Source organism: Delphinapterus leucas, chromosome 1 (assembly GCF_059928025.1).
Source record: "Delphinapterus leucas isolate spDelLeu-1000000601 "Yukka" chromosome 1, BTC_Dleu_Yukka2, whole genome shotgun sequence".
Classification (NCBI taxonomy): domain Eukaryota; kingdom Metazoa; phylum Chordata; class Mammalia; order Artiodactyla; family Monodontidae; genus Delphinapterus; species Delphinapterus leucas.
In genome coordinates, this window is record NC_143129.1 from 77,275,908 (window position 1) to 77,301,642 (window position 25,735).

At 56.1% G+C, this 25,735-nt stretch overlaps 1 protein-coding gene and 1 long non-coding RNA gene across 5 annotated transcripts in view; one reads left to right on the forward strand and one right to left on the reverse strand.

The window, feature by feature from the left end:
• Positions 1-270: 270 nt before the first annotated feature.
• Positions 271-3,934, reverse strand: LOC149750605 (uncharacterized). Its single transcript, XR_016393664.1, has 3 exons — positions 3,716-3,934; positions 1,642-3,092; positions 271-1,210 (listed from the first exon to the last, which is right to left on the reverse strand). It is a non-coding gene; the product is annotated as an uncharacterized LOC149750605 (long non-coding RNA).
• The window catches only part of MEF2D (myocyte enhancer factor 2D), a 34,545-nt gene continuing 12,363 nt past the window's right edge, over positions 3,554-25,735 (forward strand). The window contains exons 1-6 of one of the 4 annotated variants that reach the window (XM_089913736.1): positions 3,565-4,298; positions 21,097-21,288; positions 21,902-22,105; positions 23,587-23,724; positions 24,770-24,980; positions 25,199-25,255. In XM_089913736.1, the coding sequence (XP_089769862.1) occupies positions 21,235-21,288; positions 21,902-22,105; positions 23,587-23,724; positions 24,770-24,980; positions 25,199-25,255 (664 nt within the window). In that variant the 5' untranslated portion in view covers positions 3,565-4,298; positions 21,097-21,234. Of the gene's footprint in view, positions 4,299-21,096; positions 21,289-21,901; positions 22,106-23,586; positions 23,725-23,997; positions 24,413-24,769; positions 24,981-25,198; positions 25,256-25,735 lie in introns of those variants that run through there. The other 3 variants (XM_022559258.3, XM_089913746.1, XM_089913742.1) reach the window with 3 other exon arrangements.

Genomic DNA, 25,735 nt, shown 5'->3' on the forward strand with positions numbered 1-25,735 from the left:
CCCCCACATCCTGCCCACCCTCCTGCAGCTGCCACCACATCCTGCCCAGCCGGGGGCAGGGAACTCGTGGGGGGGGGTGGGCACTCACCCAGGACCCAGGTTAGGCACCCCTTCCCTACCTCCTTCAGTTCCAGGGTGGGACGTCTGCCCTTTGCCCTGGGCCTGGCCCCAGGCACCCTGGCACTGAGCTTGGGGCACAGCTCTGCCAACACAGTCTTGGACACCTCTCTGCCCAACTCCGCCCCGCACCCTGCCCCCGCCCAAAGCGGGACTTGTTCGGTCCCAGATCAGAGCCCCATCCCTGGACTAGCACAGTTATCAATAGACAATTAGAAGTGTTCAATAACGTTTTTATAGTCTTAACTCAGATACACAGCTACAAACACATATACAGATTGATGAAACAGACTTTTGCTGAGCACATTCCATGCCAGGCCCTGAAAAGCCCTGAAGACTCAAAGTTGAGTTAAACTGCTGCCCTCAAGGAGTTCAAAATCTAGTGAAGGAGAGTAAATTAGAAACCAAAAATGTCAGTACAATGCAGTGTGTACCGATGAGGTAGATACACAGAGTGGAGAACACTATACAGAATCAGAGGTACAGGAAGACACACAAGTCGAAGGATCACCAGTATATTACCCATGCTGATGGCCCTTCCCCTCACAAGTGAGGTGGAAGATGGGAAAGATTGGGGGCCTTTGCTGGGATTACTGGAAAACTGGGAGGAAGAATGATCAGCCCAATGGAAACTATGACATGGATGGAGGTGAGGATGGAGATTGTCCAAATGACTGTGGAGAAGGCAAGAGGGTTAACCAAGCAGCCAGTTAGAGGCTGAAACAGTGGTAATGGCTTCCCTTATTTATGAGACAACAGTCAGGAGAGAAGCAGCCCTTGTGGATGAGGAAGACCTTTCCAAATTAAGTTGGATAGGGATGCTTGGGGAGGTGTGACTAAAGGGAGCTATTGATGTCCCTTTGCCATATAAATTGATGAAGATGATACTGTACTGAGGAGTTTACACACAGTTTTTAGGACTTTGGTGGGCATCTGTCCGACTCACAGGGGATTTTATAGCAACGTTAGTTGACTTTTCTCTAAGAAAGATTGAGTTGGTAGTCAGAGGGAGAGAAGGAAAAATGAGACCCAGCCATCTGAGCCTGCCTAGGCATTTTCCACCTAGCACATCCTGGGATGGGTAGTCCAGGGGCTAGAAGAAAAAGATGTAGTGAGTCATTTTCAGGAAGTCTTTATTATAATCTAACTTCCAGCAACACTCCCTAGATCCTTTCTTAGTTCTCCATGGAAATCAAGACCTCATGTTTGTTACTTTTCCTTTCCTATGAAGTTCTCTCTATAAATACATGTATATGTAAATTCTATTCTACTTGTAATGTCAGCCTCTCCTGCTCTTTCCTACTCTGTTTTCTAGTGGATTATCATTTCAGCATCTCAGGGTCCAGGACACTCCATCTCCCCCACTGAGCTTTTCCCTGCCCTCCTTTCTCCCCCCTGCTCTTCCTGGCCCTTTAACACCCTCCTAGGTGACTCACCTACCTTCCTTCCTCATTCCTTTATTTAGGACCCAACATTCCAAGGCAGGGAGGACCAGGTGGCCAATCACAGCCCTGGCAAACCTACCTCGGGCTTGAGATTGGCTGGAGCTGTGGTTGGCGGGAGGCTCACCACTCAGATCTGTAGGATGTTGGGGAGGGGGTTTCTGGGAATCAGCCCTGGGAAATAATTTGTTCTGGGGCTGCTAATGGTTTTGAAGAGAATCCTTCCAATAGAGCTGGGGCCAGAGGGTCTCTAGCTTGAAAGCCTCAAAACTGGAGGCAGGCTGAGAACCCAGCTTTCTCAGTGTCCTGGGGGCTTGGCTGCCCCCCTGCCCACTTTTTTTTCCTGTGATCTGAGACCCAGTGGTCTGAAGGCTGTGTTCCCAGGCCTGTTCCTAAGAAGTCTTTTCCAGCAGCCCTGGATCTCTCCAGTCTCAACATTCTGCTTTCCCGACATCGGAAACAGCCGGAAAATAAACACCCTGATGACTAAACGGTTTCTCCAGCTAGAGCCTGGGGAAGCACTAAAAATAGAGGCCACAAGTGAGGGGAGGTTCCCCACTTGAGGGGGGGGGCACTTTCCCATCCTGCTATTGCCACAGCCCCAGGCCTGGCACAAGGCTCTGTTCTTCTCTGAGTCCTTGGGGACAGGGCAGATGGGCTCCCCCTGCCTACACTGAGGTCCTTCAGGCAAGCTAGCCCTGCCTGGTAGGGAAGACTGACATCTTCTGGTGCTGGGGCCCCATCTCTCAAATCTAATGGGGAACTAAGAAGCTATGATTGGGGACAAAGTGGAACACTTTAAATCAGGTTTCCTGAAGGAAAGGCCAAGTGGAAGAGTTGGAAACTGAGGCCAAGGAAATAGGAGCTTGCTGGCTTCCTGTCTTAAAGCATACAAGATAAGCCTCCAATCTATTTGCAAAGCAATTCCACTGAACTTGCCTCCACTAATGCTTGTATGAGATAATGGGCCTAAAGGGGGTTTTGACAGTCCAGCCCTTGAATTATTATAATGCAGCATGAGGTACTGTTCAAAGCAATCTACTTGTATGAACTAATTTAATCTTCACACCAATTTATGAGTTAGGTACTATTATCAAAATCTCTATTTTACCCATGAGGATCATGAGGTACAGGGAAGTTAAGTAACGTGCCTCTGTTCCCAGTTAATAAATGGTGGAATAAGGATTTGAACCAAGGTAGCTTGACTACTCCAAAGTTGATGCCTCTTATCACCATAACATGCTGCCTCTTTCGGGATATATTCGTCTCTTCAGCCCTTAACCTAGAATTGAGTCTTTGTCCAGTAAATCAGACCCAGCCAGATAGAAATCAGGGTGTGTGAAGAACTGAGTGCCCTTCTGTTCTCCAATGTTCTTTGAGATCTAAGCCAGATTCCATCATTTCCTCAAGCTCAAGGTAGGAAGCAGACGTTGGAGTAACAGGGATGCTGGGAGAGGAAGTCTGATGGGTCAGTTGTCCAGTAGGCATGGCACCCACACTCCTGTTGCAGGGCACGAGAAGATTCACCACACCCTGGAGCAAACAGGAATTAAAAACTTTTTAAAACAGCTACTACTGCTTCTTTAATAAGATGCTTTGGGGCGTTTCCTGTGCTGGGGGAAATTAGGGTCACACCCCTTTAAATTGCCCCCCTCGGCTGTAAGTGTTCTGGGGCCGGCTGTAAGTGTTCTGGGGCCGCAGGCATTGGGGATTAGGTCACCCACGAACTATGAGCTGTCGCTTTAAATTGATGGGCGTCTGCCGAGCCGGCTCCGGGAGGGGAGGGGGCCTGTCTCAGGTAGAGGGAGCAAGCGAGCTCTCCAGGTAACCCGCCAGAAATGAACGTGTCCCTTTAAGTGGAGCTTCGGCACACCCTAAGTGAGGAAGATGGAATCTTTTCAACACTTAGCGTCTACCCTTAATTTATCTACTTAGACTCCCACCTCCCAAATCTCCTGGGGCTTGGGGGATGGGGGGAGCTGTCGAGGTAGAGTGTGTGTGTATGCGAGAGTGTGCACGCAGTCCGAGGAAGCTCCCGGGAAAGGACCTTCTCGAGCGCACGGTGGCAGCAGTGCTAGGCGGCCGTCCGGCCAGCTCGAAGCGGGGGCACCACGGGCGCGGGCCGATCCCTTTAGGGGCCTCTGGGTCTCGCGTGCCTACTTAGCCTCGGTCCGTCGCTGTCTCCCTCCCTCCCGGCTGGCGGAGGGATCTGCCGCTCCCGGCGCCGCAGCCTAGCTTGGAAGGGCGGTGGGGTGGGGGCCGACCCGGCCCGGCTCGGCCGGCCCGAGGAAAGCGAGGGGCGGGGCCGCGTCCCTGGGACCGCCTTTACTCCGGCCCCGCCCCCACGCCCCCACGGGTTCCTCTCATTGGCCCCCCGCCTGTCCATCACCCCTGTTCCCCCCACCCCCTCAAGCTAGGCTGAGCTGTGCCTACGTCGGCCTTGACTCTTGGGGGCTGGAGGAGTTACCTTTGGAGCCCGAAAGGAGGAAGGAAGCAAAATATCAACAACAGCCGAGGCGACTCGGACGCTCGGCCCGGGTCCCCCGCCTGCCTGCCCGCCCCCGCGCCGAGGACGGGGGCCTAGGCCCCCCGGCGCCGCCCAGGGCCCGCGCGGACGCCGGCCTCATTTATTATTCCCCCCGCCCGGAGCTGCGGCTTCCAGGTGCTGAAGATCCCCCGGACTAGGGGCGAGGGCTACCCCCTCCCAGCCGTGACACCCCCCTTCCCCCAGTGGGGCCGGTGAGTATAGAAAAATAATGAGCCTGCCGCTTTAAGAGGCCCCCTCCCCCACCCCGTCCTGGGGTTGGGGTGGAGGGTGGTCTAGACCGTCCCCCTGAGGGGTGGGATGGGGTGGCCTTCTGGACTGGGAGGAACTCGCGGAGCGGGCTGTTTTCGTGTGGCGTTCGTGGGAGATTATATGGGGGACTGTTTGGGTGAGGGAGTCGGCTGTGGGGACAAGTGGAGTGGGCTGTAATTCCCTTGGGTGTTGGGGTCGGGGTGGGGACCGGGGGCTTGGGGGCGCGCCGGTCTGTTGGTGTCCGGGGGTTTAGGGCGATCCCTGAGTGGTCTGGGAAGGGGCGCCATCCTCAGACGGGGTCTCTGGTGACAGCCGGGAGCGACTGACATTTTAACAGCCGGCCCTCCCTCCCTCTCCCTCCTCGCGCCGCCTGTTCCCTCCTCCTTGGCCCGAAATGGTGCAGAAGGGGGCCTGGGAGGGCGGCGGGAGGGTGGGGGCGGGGGGAGCCGCAGCTGTTTGGGAAGCGGGGGAGGGAGGGGGGATGTTGTTCAGATGACACCAGGGTGGTGGGTTGAGGTGTGTGAGTGTGTGTGTGTCCGGGGCCCGGGTTTGCCCGGCGCCTGTGGAGCTGGGACGCGGAGTCACCACGGAGGTGGGCACGCGGGACCCTTCCTTGGGACCTCCTAGCCCGCTCCCGAGACCCCTGATCTGGTTTGTCAGCAGCCCCAGCTGGAGAACCCCCGGCCAGAAGTTTGCAGCTGTTCAGCATCTGGGCAAGAGTTCTCCAGTCTCTCTCTCCACCTATGGCTGGCTGAACTGGGCTGGGAGTGGGGGTCTAGTGAGTGTTGGGGGGCTTTTGGGGAGGGAGGGCCAAAGAGGCTAAGATGCATCTAGTCTCTCACCCCAGTGCTAGCCCCTTTCCTATCAGGTTTGGTCTTACAGGGCCTCCCTTCCCCTAGTGATTGAAGCTCATCTCTCAGTGGCCTCCTGAGGTCTCTCCCCAATGAAAGGAGGGCTCCTGAGTGTGGGCACCTTTGGAACCACTGACTCGGTTATCCCAGGTTTGTCCTTTGAGTGGGGGACTCTCTCTGCCTTCGCTTAAGCAGCCCATTGTTGATGGGTTGGGGGAGGGTACAGTGGGTGGATCCTGTGTCCCCCTTCTCAGTGCTCAGCCCCCCTTTGAGGTCTCCTTGTAGGCCTGGTTTCTTTGGTTTGGGGGAGTGGCCCTCTGCTGCCCCTTCCCCCATCCCCTCAGTGGGTGTCCTAGGCAATTCAGGGGCCAGCCTGGACTATGGGAAGTTTACCGTCTGGGGCGGTGACCTTGGGCTGCTCTGGCCTCGAGATAGCAGGGGAGCCCTGGCCAGCAGAACATTGGGTATTTTGAAGTTAGGGAGCTGTCCACCTCCCGCTCCCCTCCAAACCCCCAACAGAGAAGTCTTAGTAGCCAAGGAGAGCATTGAAAAAGGCACATGTCAGTGTTCACAGATGTCTACCCGCCTGTGGCCGCCGGGTCACACCCGCCCCAGGACTTAGCCTGGCTGTCCCAGCTCCCACGGCCTGCCTGGGAATGAATTTCCTTCCTGTGGTTTCCCAGTGTGTTGGGCAGGAGATGGGGGTGGGGTGGGATCAGTGTGAGGGTGGCTGAAGACGCGTTTATATGGAGTGATTGGGGGTTCACAAGAGCTTATGTGTAGCTCTTTCTCCACTTTCCCCAGCAGACATTTGGACCCTTGGGTCTCAGTGGTCATATTCTCTTTGTTGTAACTTCCCTGCCACCCCTCCCCCAACACAGCCTATGTGTGTTAGAGTATTTGTGTGTATATGTATGTATATGCGTGTGCATTTGTAAAGGGCAGGGTCTCTGGTTTCTCTGGGAGAAGGGGGAGCTTTCACTTACATACCTTTAGAGGCCAGAGAGGTTGTTTTTTTTAATCTGAGGTCACACAGCAAATCTGTGTCAGAGCTTTAGTCCAACCACCACTCTTTCAGGCATGGCTTCATAGCAGGGAGAGACCATAGGAAAGAAGACACAGTCCTTCCCCTTGGAGGCCCTGGTCCAAGTGGAGAAGCAGGACCCTTGTGTTGGGGGATGGGCATGAGAGGTTGGGCTGGATTCTGTCTGCTGTGCCCAGTGCCTGGAATAGAGTAGTGGAGGACATGAGAGGGTGGCGGGGACTGCCCGTTGTCTACACCACTCTGTACCTGCTGTCCCTGGACTGGAGGAGCCTGGGCTTCCCAGCTCTGCCCCTCTTGGCTCCTGGTTCTTCTCATAGGCTCGGAGATATGATAGTCTTTCTGGCTGCTGTTACATAATCTCGCCAGAAGATTTTTTTTTTTTTTTTTTTAACCTTTCCTGGGTCTTTCCTGGGAGGTGTGATGAGGGGAGAAGGCAGAGGGTAGACTCCCCAGGTTGGGGCTGGAGGACCAGTAGCAAGGAAGCTGGGAGAGGCCTCCTGGCCTCTGAGGGGGACAGGAAAGAGGACACCTTGGGTTTAGGCCCTCATTGATTGTGACCTAGCCTCTCCCACCCTCCTCCCCGACCCTGCCCTGGAAGGTCTCTCTGCTGTGGGTATCCCTGGGCCTTGTGCCCCCAGAGAGCCTGCCCCTCTGCTCATCCTGTCAACCTTCTTCTTCTGGCCAGCTGGGCCCCTTGCCCTCCCCAGTTGGCTTTGGTCCAGAATCTCAATGCTTACCCTGGCCTGGTATGGGAGGGCCCTGTGTTGGACACTTTGCCACCCACTTCTGTACCTCTGTGGGAGCAAGAGGAGTCAAATGGAACAAATGGGTGGGTCCAGCATTTCCCTAGTTGTATTTAAAGCCAGGCTCCCTGCTTCTCTGCCCCTCTAGTCCAGAGGGTGGTGGCCTTACTGGAGAAGGGGAGTCAGTGGGGGATGTGTAATAGAGGCCTCGACCTCTTGGGAACAAGTCATAGTTGGTGTTCGGCTGGGTCCTGGAAGTGGGTAAGAGGATCAGACATGGGCCTAGAATCCATCCTCAAGGGTCAGCCTATGGGTCTTGTGGCACTGTGGTGGTGGGTTCTCCCCACCCCTTGCGATCATAGCTGGGACTCTTCAGGCTCTCTGAGGCCAACTGGTTTGAGGCAATTCTCTCCCTTTTAGAGGGAAGGAGGAGATGGTGGCAGGGCCAGCATAGCCTCAGCATCACTGTAATCTCTGGTGACTTTTATGAGCCAGTCATGGGTCAGGAGTCCGGCCAACCGTCTGTCCTTCTGTCCCAGTTTGGTGACTTACTCATGGGGTGAGGGGGAGGTGTTAGGTGCTAGTAGTTCTGTTCTGGGAGCTGAAAACCTTTCTGTGGTTGATGTTCCCCTGTCCGTCCACAACTGCAGCAGGCAGAATGGAGCTTAGACTTCAGGAAGAACTTATCAGTGGAGATAGATGGGAGAGAGAGAGAGAGCTCTAACTTGGCTTGGGAAGGATGGGATCTCAAAATACTTTCTTCGCCAGTGGCTCTTGGTGGCTCTGCTGAAAGGCCTTGAACTTTGGCCTAGTGGGGATGGTGCTGTTTGGCTCCTGTAATATTTATTTTCTCTTCTTCCCCCATGCCTGGGACTGAAAGTATCCTGAGGAGAGTTTGTCCTGAGAGCTGTGGGATGGCTAGCCTTTGGGCTCCTTTCCCGTGAAGGGGGCGGGGTGGGGGTCTTGTGCAGACTGGCATGCCCAGATGCACCTGGCAGGTCCACAGCGTTTAGTGGCACACATGCATGGAGGTGTGCAGCACATACACACGACTGTGTAGACACCCGTGAAGCAGCTGCTCCCTGTAGCGGGTGGGAGTAGCGAAAGGCAAAGATAATTGAAAGATTGGAGACTGGGGACAGGGTGAGGGGACTGGAGGCAAGAAGGCAGAGGCATGCACCACTCTGAAGAGAGGAGTGTTGACTTGAGCAAGAGGGATTGAGTTTAGACCTAGAGCATGGCATGTGAGTTGGGGAGCCCTGGCTGACTTCCCTCACTGCCCCTTGCAGCACTCCACCCCTGCCACCATTTTTCCCTCTCTGTGCCCCTGGCTCAACCTGCCTCAGCCCCTCACTCGAACTGTATGTCCTTGGGTAAGTCTGCTTTCCAGATGTACAGGAGTTTCACTTAGCCTTGTGGTGAGCAGCGCACCTGGGTGTTTTGGTGGTTTGTCACTGGTCTCTTTTGCCCTCCCCACTCACCCAGATAAGCAAGGCCATTCTGAGGTATCAAGGTTACATCTGAGCCCTCAAGCATTTTGGGGCCAACTCTGGCCTGGGTGATCCCCAAGACCCTTTGCATCTGATTTTTCCTTTTCTTGAGGCTGTAGCCACAACCTCTCCTTCCTGGGAGCCTAGCCATGCTTCTCTGGCTGGTCCTGCCTGGTGTGGAGACAGGGGGATGCATTCACTGACTCTGCACAGGACCCTGATAGCCTGGGGTTGAGGGGTGGCAGCTGTGTCTATTGTCTGATCTCTCTCCCCTCTGTTGTAGGCTGGGAAGGGAAGGACTTGGATGGAGCTCTGGCCTGTTGCTGGCCTCAGCCAGGTGGGACCATATTTACTCATTTAAACTCACCCTCCCAGGAGGCTCCAGGCTCTAGGCCTGCTCACTGACCTTGGCTTGGTGCCTCTGGCTGGGTGCTCTGGCCACTGCCCTAGGAGTTGGAGAGACCAGGGAAGCATATAGAGAAGGAACATTTTTTGCCCCCTGGTCGTGAGCACTTTTACCCAAGGGCAGTACCCCACTCACCCTATTTTCCAATATACTTTGGAGACCAAAAACTAAAACTTTTGAGATCCCTGGGGATTGGAGAAAGGAAACTTCCATTTGTTGTGTCCCTGTGTGCCAAGCTCTGTGCTGGAAACATAGGAAGACTCATTTATTTTTCTCCACATTGTTTTTTGTAATTGAGGAGACTGAGTCAGAGATTTAAGTGACTTGCTCAAGCTTTCCCAGTTAGGAGGTGTTCAGGGCTTTTGTCTAAGGTTAAGGGAAGGATCCTGCCCTGCGGGAGGGGCAGTGGAAAAGGAGGCCCAGGGAGACCTGGGAAGAGGAGGAGGATACATTGAAGGGAAGAACGAACCCAGTAGGATTCCCTGGCAGGAGTGCAGAGGATTAGGGTCTGGTGGCAAGATGGGGGGGGCAGGCGGGGGGACATGCTTTGGTTCCCTGAGAAGGTATTGTCTTCTGATTGAGTGCCATGGGAGGAAGCCCCCAAAGCAGGGGTATGTAGGCAGGACAAGTGACACTCAGAGACCCTTCCTGGGTACCAGTTGGTACCCCCTAAAGCCGCCATATGAGATGGATGAGGAGAGAGACTAGATCAGCAAAGACTTGAGCCACAAGAGTCCTGGGCTTGTGCAAAGGCAAGAGGCATGGCTGACTTGAGCCTCCCAGGCCCAGATATTAGGGAATCTGCCCTGGAAGGAATGTGCTGTTACTCCTGGGAGGGAGAACCTGCCTGCTCTCTGTCCAGGTTGTGCGGGGAAGCGCTGTGCTCAGCAGCCAGCCCTCCTCGGCCACTAGTTCCTGGTGACCTTGGGCATGTGTCTGCACGTTCTGAGTTGGTTTCCATTTCTGTGAAACAGAGATGCCTCCCCTGGAAAAGGAAGGAGGTTCCATGGGAAAACGTGTGGCACTCAACACAGAGTGGGTGCTTGGAAAGTGGCTGCATCCTTTCTTCCAGACATCAGCTCCAACCTGGCCCTGGACTTGCCTGCTAAGGCAGCGGTCCAGAAGGTGGGGTGGAGGCACGCAGTGTCCTGGGTAGGGACTTGATGTGAGGGGGACTTAGGAGGCCCTGAGAGGACCCTGGGACGGGCTTGCGAAGCTGAGCCCAGCTCTGCCCTCCACAACCAGCTGCCTCCTTGTCTCAGAACCTGCCCACTCCACATTTCACCCCAGAGTCTTACCAGATCCCTCTGGCTGAGTGCTTACTTATCTCTCATGATCTCCCTGCCCCCACCCCTGCCAGCAAATACTTGGGATTGAGGGTTGGGAGAACAAGGAATAAGAGAGAGCTCATCCTCAAATCTCAAGGGAAGACATACGGGCGGGAGTGGGTGTGGATGGGGAGAGGAGGGTTGGTCTCTTTGTGGAGTCTTCCCACTCCAGTTGGATCGAGTAACACGGAGGCAAGGGGATGGAGTAGGTGACCTCAAACCTTTAAAGCATGCGTGTGTTAATGGTTGGGGGTAGACCAGGAGGAAGGGCTGATCTTGAAAGGGTTGCCTCAGGCCTCCCCAGGCACATCTCTCTTTGACCTCTGAGCCCCTTTTCTCCATCCCCCACAGCTGCCTGCCTCTCTGCTGACTCCCCTATGCATACCCCATGGCAGGCCTGTGGGGCCCAGGCTGACTGGGTGGGGACAGGTGTCCTGGCCCAGCTGTTCCCTCTTGTCTCCCCCACCTGTCAGCCCAGAGGGTGGGGAGCTGACAGGGAGCAGAGATGAGGAACCCCTTGGCCTCCTCACCTGCTCTCTGGGGTGGGGCCCTGGTTGTAAAATGTAGCAGAGGGATTGAGAGCAGACAATAGGCAGGACTTCCCACTCAGAGGAAGGGTAAATCCTGACCATAGGAGTGGGAGAGAATGCTGAGCACATAGGGGCCCTAGCTGTCAGAAATCAGAGCGGCCTTTGCACAGTATCTTCTTGAAGGGGTGAGAGACTGGATATTGGTGAGGGGCATGGATCAAGTCTGGGGGCAAGTATTTGCCTAGGTGTGTGTAGGCCCCCCCCACCCCCCATCCCCGTGCTGCCTGCTAGTGTGGCGGGGTCGGGGCAGCTCCATCTGGCTGGGCATCTTAGCCTCACCTGGCACCTTTCCTGAAAGCAGCAAGCTAATCCTATAAGAGCTGCCTGGCTGGCCGCCTCAGCAGGCCCACGTAGCCGCACTGCCGGCCCTCCCTTGCCAGGGGCTTAGAGGACTGTCCTTCGAGTCAGAAGGAGATCCAGCTGCCACCCTGAGCGGCCCCTTTAAATCCCCGGTGGCTTCCCGAGGTCACGATGTCTCTAGGAGGATTTGCTTTCCGTGATTGGATTGGCCTCTTTGTGGGGGGCAGTGCTGTCTGCAGTTGTAGGTGAACACTTCACATTCTCATCCTCCACCTTCCCTTCCATCGGAATTGGTGCTGTCCAGTCTGAGGGCCCAGGCCTCAGGCCTCCTCCCGTCTCTCCTTGCTCTCACGTTCCAGCAATCAGGACCTGGACCCCCTTCATCTGCTTCAGCTAAAGCAGCCTTGCCCCTGTTCTCTGGATGGGAAAGAAGGATCTTGCTGCTTTAAACAAGGGGACAGACCACTGCCCTGGAATACAGTGCCCTTCTGAGACTGTCTACTGCCTGTTTTTCTCCACTTTTTTCTCTTCAGCTTGTTCTTCCTTCGGCCAGGGGCCCATGCTCCATAGTTTTCCCAAGCCCTCATTTCCATGGGCAGTCCCTCTCCTGATCTAACCACCAGCCCGCCTGCTGCAGTGGCAGGCAGCCCAGACCCAGCACTGGTGGCATTTTGCTCACCCCAACGGCTCTCAAGCTGACCCGCCCCCAAGGCCCCAGCTGCCACTTTCACTTCTGTCTCCTGAGACCCCAGAGGGAAGTTGGGTGGGGAGGTGGAAGGTGACCCACTAACCGTCCCAACCGCCCCACCTCTCCTCAGCCGAGGCTTCGGCTGGCCAGGGGCCCCTGTCCGCCACTCTCATCTAGATGAGTGGAATGGGCTTAGGTTGCAGGGGAAGGGTTGGCTGCAGTGGGAGGAATGGTGGTTAGATAGCAGGAAGGACTTCCCGGGATAGGAGACCACTGCCTGCTTGGCTTCATTGTTTCAGAGGGTACAGCTAGAAGCATAGGTATTATAACTGGACAAACAGGTCATTTGACCTCTTCAAGGTAGGCAGGGGATTGGCTGTCTTCTAGCTCCCATTAGTTGGACTACAATGCTGGGGCCGCAGTGCCCTCCCAAGTGTTACCAGCTGCCCATGCTTAGTCAGGTAACTTCTAACAAAGCAAATTTTAGCCCCAGAGACTACTTTGAGTTCAAAGACTCAGCCTGGGAAGTCCTCTCTGTACTCTACATCTATGTCGCCTGCTGTACTAGGCTATTTCCTCTCGTTTTGCACTTTGGGGAGTGGAATTTAGAAGTGGGGATAGAGGTGGAAGTAGGGACAGTCCGCTCATGTCCTACTGCTGCCCCAGCCTTGGCACTAGAGAGGGGAATAGGGTTTTTCTCCTGAGGAACCCCCAGGCAGTTTTGGAGCCATCACACTTTACCCCATGCATCTTATCAAATTTCTCTAGCTACAGTGCTTACTTGTTCCTCATAATTACACCTCCTCCCCTCAAATCCCTTCCTGGACAGGGGACCTGGACAAGAGTGGAGGACCCAGTTGGATTGAGAGCTCTAGACAGTACCACTAGATCAATTCAGAAATGTTTTCTGCAGAAGAAGGATGAGACTGGAGACCTGAGGTGCCAAGAACTCCACGTGGGGTCCCTAACTGCCTAGGGATGCTGGGTGGGGGTGTCCCAGGTCCTAGAATGGGAAGTAGAACTTGATGGAATGAGGTCAGAGACACTATGCAAATCCCCATGCAAATAAGCAGTAGTGAGTCATTACTGATTGGCCTGCTGGGTGGAGCATGAGGCAAGGCCCAGGCTCAGGTTCCAGAGCTGGCCCCACTAATGACCATGACAGCGACCTTGGGCCAGTCACTACTCTAACCAGAAGCAGGATCCCAGGCCCTGGGTCTGACAGGCACTCCAGGTGTGTGAGGGGAGTGGCTTGGCAGAACCCCTGCTGCCAGGGCCTGTGCGCCCTGCCTGGCGCCTGCCCTGGCTGACCATGAGCCTCTGTCAACCCTTGGCCATCTGTTGTGGAGGTTATCGTTCCGAAAGCACCTCCGTCTTCATCAGGCCTGTTCCTCCACTCTTCTGGCCTCCACATTGCCCTCCTCTCCTAAGCTGGAGGACAGGGGACCTAACTGGACCAACTCTTCTGTTATCTCTCCATGGAATCACACAGTCCTGACCTCCCTTCCTTTTGAGCCTCTATAAAGAGCATAGGAACAGAATGTCTAGGCTGGAAGGGCACTTGGGTACCTAGTCCACTCCACTTACCCATTGTACTGGCCAGTGGGGTGAACTCTGGCGGGGGCAGTGCCTTATTCAAGTTCACACAGTGAGTTAGGGCCAGGGCAGGGACTAGAACCCAGGCATCCAGAATCCCTACCCATAGTCCCCGTATTTCCCTGGGCTGTTCATTACCCTACCTCACCTACCCCTTTTCTACTAGGACTCAGTCTCCTGTTGCCCCCAGATTCTTCCTGAGGTCAGCGGGGTGGCTCTGGGAACTTGTGGGCGCAGGGTGGTTCCTAGGAGCCAGCCTAGAGGCCACCAGGGCAAGGCCAGAGCTGGGGTGGGAAGTGCTGGAGGTCGGGGGTGGGGTGGGGGGGCGGCTGCTGCCTCTGTAGGGGCCACACAGCCTCAGTGATGCTACAGGAAGGATGAGAGCTAGACTACAGGAAGGACAAGCTGGGGTGGGGAAGCAGTGGAGGCGGCTCGGGAGACAGACCCTCACTGGAGAGGCATCTCCTGGGCAGAGAACAGGCTGGCCCCATCCCAGGAGATTTGCCAAGGAGAAGAGGGCGGAAAGCCTAGGGTGGGGCTCGGGAGAGTTGTCCAGCGGAAACTGGAGGGAGGGCTCCTAGCCCTGCTCCCCGCACTGGGTGCTCCTCTTGGCAAGTCGATTCCTGTCCCTTAAGCCCCTTAAGCGAAGGCTTCAGTGCCGACCTCCGCTTGTGTTCTTAGGGTGCCTGCGACCTGAGACCACCCCCGCCCCAGGTCCAGCTTTCTTGGACTGGCCCTCTCTCCCTCCCCACAGCCCAACAGTCCGCCCCCAGGTCCCTTGTCGGTGAGTTAAAATTAGCTCAGTGCCCAGACTAAAAATAGCCCCTGCCCAACCCTGAGGCTGTTGGGCTGGGGGAGGGGAGTCCCCGAGGGAGGGGAGGATGGTGGGAACCAGGGGTTTGGGGAGTGAGCCTGCCAAACAGAACTTTGAAGGGAGGAGGAGGATGGGGATGGGGACCTGCCTGTGCCTTTGAGAGCAGACCCTAGAAGAACTTCGGGGCGAATGAAAGGAGGCTGCCTTGTGGGAGGGGGAGCAGAGAGGGGGCAGAGAGAGTGGAGAACAGGGAGGAGCCAGGGAGCAGTGGGTGGGGAGCAGGCGGGGGTGTGAGAATTGGACTGTGGGCGGTGGGGGAGAGGGGCAGCTTGAGACCCCAGCACTGCCTTTGCCCAGACTTCGAGGGGAGGGTGATGCCCCCCACTTCGGGGCTAGTACAGTGTTTGTGAAGGAAGGGCTGTCTGTGTAGATTCCAGAGGCTGCGAACCCCAGGGCTCTCTTGCCTGGGCCCCATCTCTTGGTGGTCACTGAGTTTACCTTCCCACCCATCTTCCAGAGCTCCTCAGCATGTGTCTCTGCGTAGAGGGCTGCAGTTCAGAGAGAGTGGCTTGGAAGGTTTGTGAGCCCTGGGGTGAGGCAGGAATGGAGGCAGTACCCCGGGCGTTTAGAGGGCCGCTGGGCCTTGTGCCCACCTCTGCCCACTCTCAGGGCCTGCTTGCCCTGGAGCCTGGACCTAGCCAGAGCCTCAAGAGCCAAGATGCTCCATCCCCGGCCAGGTCTGGGCTCAGTCCTGGCCCCTGAGGGCCTCCTTGCCTCTCCCTGCCCTGCCCTAGGTGGGCCCTGCCCTTCCCTTGTCTGTCTCTTGGCAGGACTGCAGGATTTCAGAGGACAGGGTTGGAGTCCTGTTGAGTTTCGCCCACGTGCTCGGCCTAGCATCAGCGTCGTGCAAGCAGTTTCTTGTTCTCTACCTGCTTCTCTCTCAATCTCTGTCTCTGTCTAGTCTCCTGCCTCTCCCTCTGTCCTCTGGCCCTCGCCTTGTCCGCCTCTGCCCCTCACTCTGCCTTCCTCTTGGACTCTGCCACTTTTTCTCTGTCTCTTTTCCTGTGTCTGTGTGTCTGTCCCCCTCTGCCACCCCCCTCTGTGTCTGCCTCACCCACGTCTCCTCCCTCGTTAGTGAGCAGGCTGTTTGAGGCCGCCTGACTGTGGGGGTGACAGGTGGATTGGATTGTCACCCCCTCCCCCAGCGCCTGCTGCTTATTTCATGCCCTGCAGCCCAGCTACAGGGAAGGGGCGGGAGGAGGGATGACAGCTGTCTCCAGCACCTCCTGCCTTCCCCTCCAGTCCACAGCCCTGAGCAGCCTGGGAGGAAGGGATGAAGGGCCTGCTTAATGAGAGTTTCTCACTGTGTGGAAGAGCAGGGTTTGAAGCCCGATGCTCTGTGACGGGGGCTGCTCACTCAGCCTCTCTGGGCAGCTGCTCCATTTTGACTTGCGCTGGTATGGCAGCGCTGCAAGCAGATGCTCTGCAGTTCCTCTGAACCTCTGGGCCGCTGGGACAGAGGATGGATATGGGTGGAAGGGTGCAGGGCAGAAGGGGAGGTAGGTAGTCCCCTGACAACAGCAGGAGAGGGGAGGTGGAGGCTAGCCCCTGGAAGGCACTTCTCCTGCAGCTCCCCCAGGAAGGGCAGCCCTGCTGCAACTGCAGCTTCGGGAGGCTGCCCTGACCGCTCGCCCCAACTCCTCCCGCTGGCCCCAGGCCACCCTCACACAGGAACTGAGATAGCATCATTCTGAAACCCGAGAATGGTTTGAATATTGCTCAGGTACCAAGTGGTGTTACACTGGGGGAGGCAGGAGCCTGTTACTTCTCCCATGCCCCCTCCAAACCAAGATCCCCTTTAGGGTACATTTTATATGTTATTTGCACCTTATTTGCATGTCAGCACAACCCACATGTTCCTATTGGGTCTGTAGCCCAGCTGAGGAAACGGGTTGTCCGTGGGGTCCTTCTGGGACCCCCACCGTTTCTGGTCCCCTCACTCAGCCTCTACTCCTTGTCAAGAGTGTTGTCAGATGAGCCTCCTGCCCTGTGTCCTGTCTCATTTGCAAAGGCTTCTCTGCAGCCACCCTTCTCCACAGACGGTGGGTCTGCGCCTGCCTCCCTGGGACTCAGTCCAGCTGCCATCCTCCTCCCTCTTTGCTCCTTCTGTCTCTGTTGGGGGAGGCCCTATCTCTGTCTGCTCCCACTTACTCCCCAGGAGGTCCACCCTGCCCAATCCTGTCCTGCCAGCACTACTCCGAGTAGGTGAATCAGAAGCAGAAGCGCTGGAGTCTTCGAGGGGGTACCTTTGGTGACAGAGATGCTGCCAGCCCAAGGAGTCACAGCTGTGGCCTGAGGTCAGGATTGGGTGGGCCCTGGGGCCGTCAGAGCAGGAAGGCCATCCTGGATAACCCCGTCTCCGTGGCAGCCCTAAGCCCTCCCAAGCCTTTGGCCTCCAGGAGAAGCAGCCAAAAGCCAGGTCATCTGGGAGGGCCTCCTAGAGGAGGAGCGGGCTGGAAAGGGGAAGAGGAATGGGGCCGGCCCAGGCGAAGAAGAAAAGGCTCACATCTGGATAACAGATGCCCAGGCCTCTGGCTCCTGGCAGTTGGTTAGGTAATTAGGAAGAGAACTAATTAAGGAGGTCCAGGTGTTCATTAAAATCTCCCTAATTGGATAGGAGGGAAGCTTGGTCAAGATAGGCCTCCATACCTTGGATAGGGTCAGTTTAGGGTTCATTGTGCCCACCCAGGCCCCAGCCACCCCTTTTTCCAAAGTAAGGGCTGAGTTGTTGCCCTTACTGTTCTTGCCCCCAAGCTTTCCAAGACTGCAACAGTGTAGAATGGATAGCAGAAGGGGAAAGAGATGAGTACAGACTGAGCCTGCTTTGTAGGAAGGTTCCTGGTTAGATAGGAGGAAGGACTGCCCAAGGTAGGGGCATCTCCTCCTCTGGCAGTGTTGGCACAGAGGTAGGAGTGGCAATGGGGAGGGCGCCATGGGAACATGGAATCATAAAAAGTGCTTTGGGCTACTGGATATAGATGAGGCCTGGTCTTTTTAACCCTGACTTTGCTCTATCAGAGGATGCTCAGTGGGTCTCTGTGGCTTCCCTGTCTTCTCAGCCCTGATCCCTCTAGCATCCCAGCTCCCCCAGCATGAGGCGGGGGTGGGGGTGGTGGTGTAGGAGATCAGCCAGGGAGCTGGTTGCCAGGTGACAGTTGCCTAAGCAACCCAGTCCTCTCCATCTCCATGTACTCAGGGCTGCTCCTTAGAAGACTTTAGAGTCTCACCCTCTGTACCAACCAACCTGAGGGTAGGGAGGGTTGAGGCCTGGAGTAGCAGGGGTAGTTGGAGGGTAGGTGGCGTCCAAACCGACAAGCTGCCGACGCAGCTGGGAGAGGAAGAGTTCTGTCTCCTCAGAGGATAGAGTGGGAGGAGCTGGTCCTGCAACAGAAGTTAGACCAGAAGAAGGACTTCTCACAGGGTCACAGCGATGAAACAATCCTTTCTTCCTTTCAACAGACATTTCCCAAGCTCCTCCTTACACGGGATAGAGTGGTGAAGGATACAGATGTGGTTCCTGCCCTCATGAAGCTTCAGTCTCATAGGGGAGCCAGGCATTAAATAGAAGCACAGAATTGTAATTATTTACAATCATGATAAGTGCTAGAAAGAAAAGAACAAAATACTCTGAGAGTCAATAATCTTGGGGAGAACCAAAGGAATGAAGTTAGACTGTAGGAATGACTTTTCTGAGGATCGTGAGAGCAAAGAGAGGGATCTCTCCCAACTTCAGGGAAGAGACAGCATTGGCCAGAAACTGGTAGAGGTTACCTCTCAGCAAAAATTCGCTGATGAGCAAAAGGTGGCGAGAAGGAGATAGTAAAATGGGAGAGGGATGAAAGGTGGATACTGTGAGCCAGAGGAGGGTGATGGTGACTGCATTTACCAGTCGAGATTGGGGTTTTCAAGGCCAGGCCAGAGAATCCCATTTAAAAAGCCTTCTTCTTGAAAAATTTTAAAAAGCCCTCTTCTTAGCCCTCCCTTGCCCTCAGTGTGCCCTCCCCGCCCTGTTCTCTGCCAAACCCGTACCACTGCAACTCTGGAAAAGACAGCCTTTGGATTGCACTGGGAGGCGGGGCAGCCGAACTCCTCGGGCTGGAGCCTTTGCAGTGGTGTGTTTGGCAGAGATCGGGGTCACAGGCGAGGGATGGGGTGGCTGGAGCTAGTTCTGGGTCCAGATATCTGTTCAGCCAACTCAGGGTTGGCTGGGCTGGTGATGGTGATGTCCTAGGGCATGTGTGAGGGTGGACAGTAGGAGGCCCAAGGCCCATGGAGCACCTTGAGGATAAGGAAGAAGGGAAGAGGGTTTGAAGATTTCTCCCTGGGGAGAGAGAGGGAGGTGTGGAGCGTCCTTCTAGGTGTGGGGAGGGGGCTACATTGTTTTCTGAAGCTACCTGGACAGAGCAGAAGCTCTCTTTCCAGCTGGGCTAGGCAACGCCTGAGGGAAAGTCCTGGTCATGGGAAAGGGTGGGGAGGGATATTCCTGGCTCCTCCCAAGGCCATAGATTCCCTGCCTTCCCTCTCTCCTTCCCTCTATGGCCAAGATGCCAAGGCTGAACTTTGGCATCTACTGTGGAACCTTGGGACCCACGGTTGAGTGAATATGTGAAGGCTAGAGAACCTCAGCAGCCACTGGAAATGGGGGCTGGGGAGAGGGTTCCTAATTACAGGTGTCTCTGTCGTCAAACACCCACCCTCTGCCCAGGTTGGTTGTGGGGAGGCGAGAGCCCACCTTCCTGGACTCTGTAGTGGGCCCTCTGGCAGGGACTCTGTGGAAGGGGAACTCTGGAAAGGAGGACTGGGCTTCTGTGGTCTGGGCTCCTTCCAGGACCCTATCAGAGTGGCTTTAGAAAGCGTGGGTCCCATGCCTACTGCCCCTTTCCACCATCTCCCACTATTCCATCTCTGGAATCACAGAGCCAGAAGGGCCCTGGGGTCATCTTGTGCCTCCATCCTGGGCCCTTCCAGTCCCCGGGGGCGCACCCAGCCTGTTTAGGTGCTACCCACACCTGAGAGCGTGCACCTTGTCTGGCTCAGGCTGGGCTGCCAGCCCTGTGCCTCCTTCCATCCTGTGGTACCTCACGCTGTACAGTGCAGGGCCTCCGTTTTCCTTCCTGGCTCTTTAATTGGAGCTCTTCGACCAGTGGGCCATGATGGGTTTATAGGTGTACTGAAACAAGGATCCTTCCACCTGGTGCCTGTGTCCCCCTGGCTGCCAGCAGCCTCTTTCCTGTCTGGCACTGGTTCTATATTTTCTCTACATGCTTTGAGTTGAGCAAGGTTGGGAGGCAGTGCTCTTAGGCTGGGCTTGGGTTCTAGGCATGCCCCACTCCTCTAGAGCAGGAGTTGGCAAACTGTGACGCATGGACCAAATCTGGCCATGCCTGTTCTTATAAATCTAGTGTTATTGGGGCAGAGCCACACTCGTTCTTTTAAATGTGTTGTCTACAGCTGCTTTCATGCTGCAATGGCAGAGTTGAGTAGTTACAACAGGGACGGTATGGCCTGCAAAACCTGAAATGCTTACTATTTGGCTTCTTTTTTTTTTAAATATTTATTTACCTTTTTTTTTTTTTTTTTTTGCTGCAATGGGTCTTAGTTGCGGCACGTGGGATCTTTCGTTGTGGCGCGTGGGCTCCAGAGCACGTGGGCTCTTCGTTGCGGCACACGGGCTCTCTAGTTGAGGTGCGCGAGCTCAGTAGTTGTGGCGCAAGGGCTTAGTTGCCCTGTGGCATGTGGGATCTTAGTTCCCCAACCAGGGATCAAACCCATGTCCCCTGCATTGGAAGGCAGATTCTTTACCACTGGACCGCCAGGGAGGTCCCTATTTGGCTTTTCTTTTTTTTTTTTTTTTTTTGTGGTACACGGGTCTCTCACTGTTGTGGCCTCTCCCGTTGTGGAGCACAGGCTCCGGACGTGCAGGCTCAGCGGCCATGGCTCATGGGGCCCAGCCGCTCCGCGGCATGTGGGATCCTCCCGGACCGGGGCACGAACCCGTGTCCCCTGCATCGGCAGGCGGACTCCCAACCACTGCGCCACCAGGGAAGCCCCCTATTTGGCTTTGTAAAGAAAAAATTTACTGACCTCTGGTGTAGAGGGGTGGTTGGTTGGTTTGTTTGTTTATTTAAAGGAGCAGAATCCTTTCTTCAAAGCAGAAATTTAGGCCAAGGCCCACTGAGTAAAACAGATTGGTGTAGAGGAGCCCTGGTTAAAGGGAGATAGGGGTTCTGCAGCCCAAGCCCTACTTTGGGACTCCAGGCTCCAGGGTTCCATGAGTCTGGTATGAGGACCACTGCTCTAGACCTGCTCTGGTATATTCTCGAGCCAGGGGTGCAGACACACTCCCATTCTGGCAGCAGGCACACCGGGCTAGCTGTTCACAGCCTCGGCGGGTGTTCACTCGGCACGTTCTCTGCACCGGGCTCCGTATGGGAGCCACCGTCCTAGGCCAGCGGGGCAGCTGGCAAGCCCAGGTGTCTTTGCTCCTGGTGGGCTCTGGGGAGAAGTGAGGGGGTGGGACGTTCTCTAAGACTCAGACCCTTAGGAGCCAGGGAGCTCCCTGATTGTGTGCTGTCTGACCTAGAACCTGAGGGCAGCAGTGATGGTGTGGAAGGAGCCTGGAGCAGAGTCCTGGGCCCTGAGTGAATTCCGGCTTGTGCCTGGCTGTGGCATGCCATCACCTCAGGTCGCCACCATTTCCTTAGTTTGTGGATGGGGCTCAGATGCCGCCAGCCTCTCACAGGGGTGCTGTGAGGCTGGCCCGTGTGCCAAAGGAGCAGGCCTGAGGGTTGCCAGGGCTGACAGTCCTCTTGTGACCCTCCCCACCCAGGAGGCTGTGCAGAAGGTGTCCCGCAGACCATGAACTGAGTGCTGGTCCGAGACTGTTCATGAGCACAGTGTAAGGTGTGCCGAGACCCGCCACCCAGCTATCCCCTCCCCTCCCCGGCAGTGAAGATCCCCGGAAAAGATGGGGAGGAAAAAGATTCAGATCCAGCGAATCACCGATGAGCGGAACCGACAGGTGAGGGGATCCGGGAGCTTCACGGAGTGGATGAGGGCAGGGAGCTGGCCTCTGCCTCCACTCCACTTCCAGACACTCCAAGAAGGCTTCCTGGAAGAAGGGGGCTCTGGAGCCTGTTATGGAAGGGCAAGGGCTGAGTTGGGAGAAGAGGAATCCCCACCTCCCTGCAGCTCTTAGGACCCTGTGTCCTAGAACCCCAAGACTTACCTGCTGCTGCGACCAGGCAGACCTGAGCCCCTACAATATGCAATGTGCAAACCTCAGGCCGCACCCAGGCACTTCCCCTTTCCCAAGATGAATCCTTCCCCTCCTCCTACCCCAAGGGAAGAGCCTGGAAGCTCTTCTCTTCTCCCTCCCTAACCTGTTTATAGCCCCCAGCACAGAGGTGTGGAGTTCTGTCCATCTGAATGTCTGCTTTCAGTGAATTGGCCCTGGGCTGTGCCTTGGCCATGTGTTGGCAGAGGGGTGCTGGCCTGTTCCTTGCCCAGACCAGGGGCTCCTGAGAACAGGGTTACCCTGAGGCAGGGGCTGGCTATGTCCAGCTTCCTGTAGGTGGGACTCCTGGGCAGACCTTGACTGAGCCAGACCTGGCCGCCCACACGCCCACCTACAGGTGACATTCACCAAGAGGAAGTTCGGGCTGATGAAGAAGGCGTACGAGCTGAGCGTGCTCTGTGACTGCGAGATCGCGCTCATCATCTTCAACCACTCCAACAAGCTGTTCCAGTACGCCAGCACGGACATGGACAAGGTGCTGCTCAAGTACACGGAGTACAACGAGCCGCACGAGAGCCGCACCAACGCCGACATCATCGAGGTGGGCCCGCGCACGCGGACCCCACCCCCGCCTGCAACTGCACACCACGTGCCCATGCAGCGTGCACACTTGGACCTCCCCGTGCACACACACGTGTCCACGTGCCCCTTGAAGCCCCCTCACCTGTGCGCACACACATATAAACCCACATCCTCTTCTACAAACCCCGGGCCGGAGAAGGAAGGAGGGCAGTGAGGTAGATGTCAGATGGGGCTGCCCACCCAGCCCAGTTCCACCCCAGCCCTCTCTGAGCCGCTTTCTTCATGTCTGTCAGGCACAACATGACATCTCTGCTCTGTCTGCTCTCAAATTCTCTCTCTCTCTCTCTCTCTCTCTCTCTTTTTCCTTCCTTCTCCATCTTTTGATATGCTCCTGCATCTGACTCTTCCTTTCTCTGTCTCCCTCTTTGTTTCCATCTCTGCTGCTCTGTCTCTGTCCCTTTGTGGGTCCCTGTGGCTCTATTTTCTGTTTCAAAGAGAGCTGACATTGTAAACCATTAAAGGACGTGGGCTTTGGAATCCAGCTCTGGCCTTTACTGGCTGTGTGGCCTTGGGCAGGTGGTTTCGCTTCCCAGAGCCTTGGTGCCCACCTCCACGAAATGGGGCCAGTGCCTGCTTTGAAGGGTGTTGTGTGAATTGAATGAGACAGCCCAGTTCCTGCTTCTCACACTGGGGGTACGGGACCTGTGCCGATGAAGAAGGGTGCCTGGGAAGCCACAGGCCTGCCTTCCTGGAGCGAGACTTCCACTCCACAGATGTGGAAGAAATTCTTTTATTTTTATATTAGAGAAAACAGATTTACTGTAGACTAGAATGTGAAATTCACATTCATTTTCAAGACAAAACAAGCATCTGTGAAGATGTTTTGAGCATGGAGAGGTCAGCTTTGGGGTCTCCTCCACACCACCAGGTGTGCATCCCCTCCTTTGTGTGGGTGCATGGGAGAAGCTGTGGCCTTTGCTCGAGGACAGCGTACAAGGTGCTACATGGTAGGAACTCAGTAAATGCAAAGAAATGTTTTGTCTTTCTCCCTCTTATTCTTCTGCCTCTCTGTCTCCATTTCGATTTCTCTTTCCCCTTCTTCTTTTAAGTAGAGCCCAGGAATTGAGCCGGGCAAAGACAGCCCTGACTGCCTTGCGCTGGAGAGCGCTCTGTGCCTTCTGGCTGGGGCTCACCTAAGGGTAGACAGGGTACCAGCCCCTCAGCTCATCCCCCAGAAACCCCCCACCCCACCTGTCACCTTGGAAGCACATGTCCCTGTGCCGGCTGCAGTCCCTGGGTTAGGCCCACCTTCCACGTGACCCTGTATTCTGACGCCTCCCCCACCAACCACACAGTCACACAGTGCCCTAGTAGGAGAGTCTTAGGGAAGGGCTGGAAGGAATGCCAGGGAGGCGGGGGGGGGGGGGTGGGGGGGGGGTGGGGGGGTGGTCGGGGCTGGGAGGACCCTCACCCCTGCTGACGGTAGTGGTGCGGTTACAGACCCTGAGGAAGAAGGGCTTCAACGGCTGCGACAGCCCGGAGCCCGACGGGGAGGACTCGCTGGAACAGAGCCCCCTGCTGGAGGACAAGTACCGGCGCGCCAGCGAGGAGCTCGACGGGCTCTTCCGGCGCTATGGGGTGAGCCCCACTCACTCTCTCTCTGTTGGCCCCCCCTTCCGGCCCCTTCCCCCCCAGGCGCTGCACAAGAAGCACAGGGAATGTGAGAGCCCTGAGGTGGACGAGGTGTTTGCCCTGACCCCCCAGACGGAGGAGAAATATAAAAAGATAGACGAGGAGTTTGATAAAATGATGCAGAGTTATAGACTGGCCGTGAGTAGTCGCATGGAGGAGAGCCTCCCTGTGGTGCATGGTGTGGCTTCGCGCCCCGCCCCGGCCCTCGGCTGCCTCTGATGGATGTTCTGCTCTGAGCCATGCTGGGGCTATGGGTGACCACTGAGGAACCTCTGACGTTGGTCGTGATAAACCCGTGACCCTTGCTGAGACTCATCTTGGATGGAGCATAAGCCGGGAGAGGCCTGGAGTGTCCCCCTCACCAGCAAGAAGTGTGTAGATGACCTGAGATCCTTAGATGACAGGAAAGTAGAGAATGTGCTCTTTGCCCAGATTTGTTCTGGGGAGAGGCCCCTTTGGGCCTGCTCTGACACCCCCAGCCCAAGATAATAGCACTGTCAAGGGGAGGCAGAGACTCCTGCTGAAGGGGAAGGCAGTGAGGGGGGTGAACGCCCTCTGCAGCAGGCAGACGGATGAGAGGCGACAAAGTGAGGTGACGCCCCGACCCACGCGCTCATCCTTAACAGCTGTATGTGTGAGTTTGGGTCTGTACTCAGGGCCTCTAACCTGCTCTCTGTGTGTCCTGCCTGGCTGAGGACTAACCCACCTCCGCTAGGGGGGTTCCAGGTGTCCCCGGGTCTCTCTGCAGTGAGCAGAGCCTTCTTCTCATTCTCTGGGCCAGAGCTGGATCCCAAAGCACTCCAACCAGCATACTTCCTTGGTGGGAGTGGCAGGCATGACTCCAGGGGGTTCCAGAGCAGAGAGATGGAGCTACTGGCCCAAGGACCCACAGCCCAGAGGCTAGAGGAACCCTGGCCTGCCCTCCCAGGCAAAGTGAGTCCAGGGTAAGGGATCACCCTGGCCTGACCCTGCCTCTCCATCTTCTGTCTAGTCAGCTGTCCCGGCCCCCAACTTTGCCATGCCCGTCACGGTGCCCGTGTCCAATCAGAGCTCACTGCAGTTCAGCAATCCCAGCGGCTCCCTGGTCACCCCTTCCCTGGTGACGTCATCCCTCACGGACCCACGGCTCCTGTCCCCCCAGCAGCCAGCACTACAGAGGAACAGTGTGTCTCCCGGCCTGCCCCAGCGGCCAGCCAGCGCGGGTAAGTGACCTGATAGGTGGGTAGGTGACGTGGCAGTGAGGTGTGGTGAGACTTTGGGATTCCATTTTCCACGGTGACTACTTCCCTTCACCCACCACAGCACTCTCCCACGTATGTGGTTCCAGAGGGAAGGGAGTGTGACTCCCAGTGAGTCCAGTTCCCCGGACTCACTCTGGAAGAGGCTGTCCTGTCGGCTTATGGTTCTCTTTTTCCTCCAGGGGCCATGCTGGGGGGAGACCTCAACAGTGCTAACGGAGCCTGCCCCAGCCCTGTCGGTGAGTAAAGCTGCCTTTCTGCCTGGGGGAGGGCCAGGGTCTGCCTGCTCGGTGGCCTCAGGTGTTCCAGGGACCGAGAGTGGCCTAGATTAGGGGAGAGGAAGATCCCAGGGCCTGAGCTGGTTGTAGTATCTGAGGATTTTTAAGTCCCTGGATTTTTTTGTCTGTAGCAGTGATTGGTGCGGATGATTGGCAGAGATGTAGGCTCAGGGAATTCTGGGAAAACTCTGAGAACTGACCAACATTTCTAGTTGGAAGAGAGGTTCCAGATTTTTGCAGTTCATTGGGGGGGGGGAGGCGTCTGGTTGGGATCTGGAAGATACGAATATCTGACATTGGCGACCGATAAGAGGCACAGACTCACACGCACTTACACACGTACGGACACTTTCTCACCCTTATGGAAATATCCAGACATTAGATGTGCACTTGTAAGCACACGCCTGTGAACCACAGAAGAAAGGCTGCTCGCCCCATGCC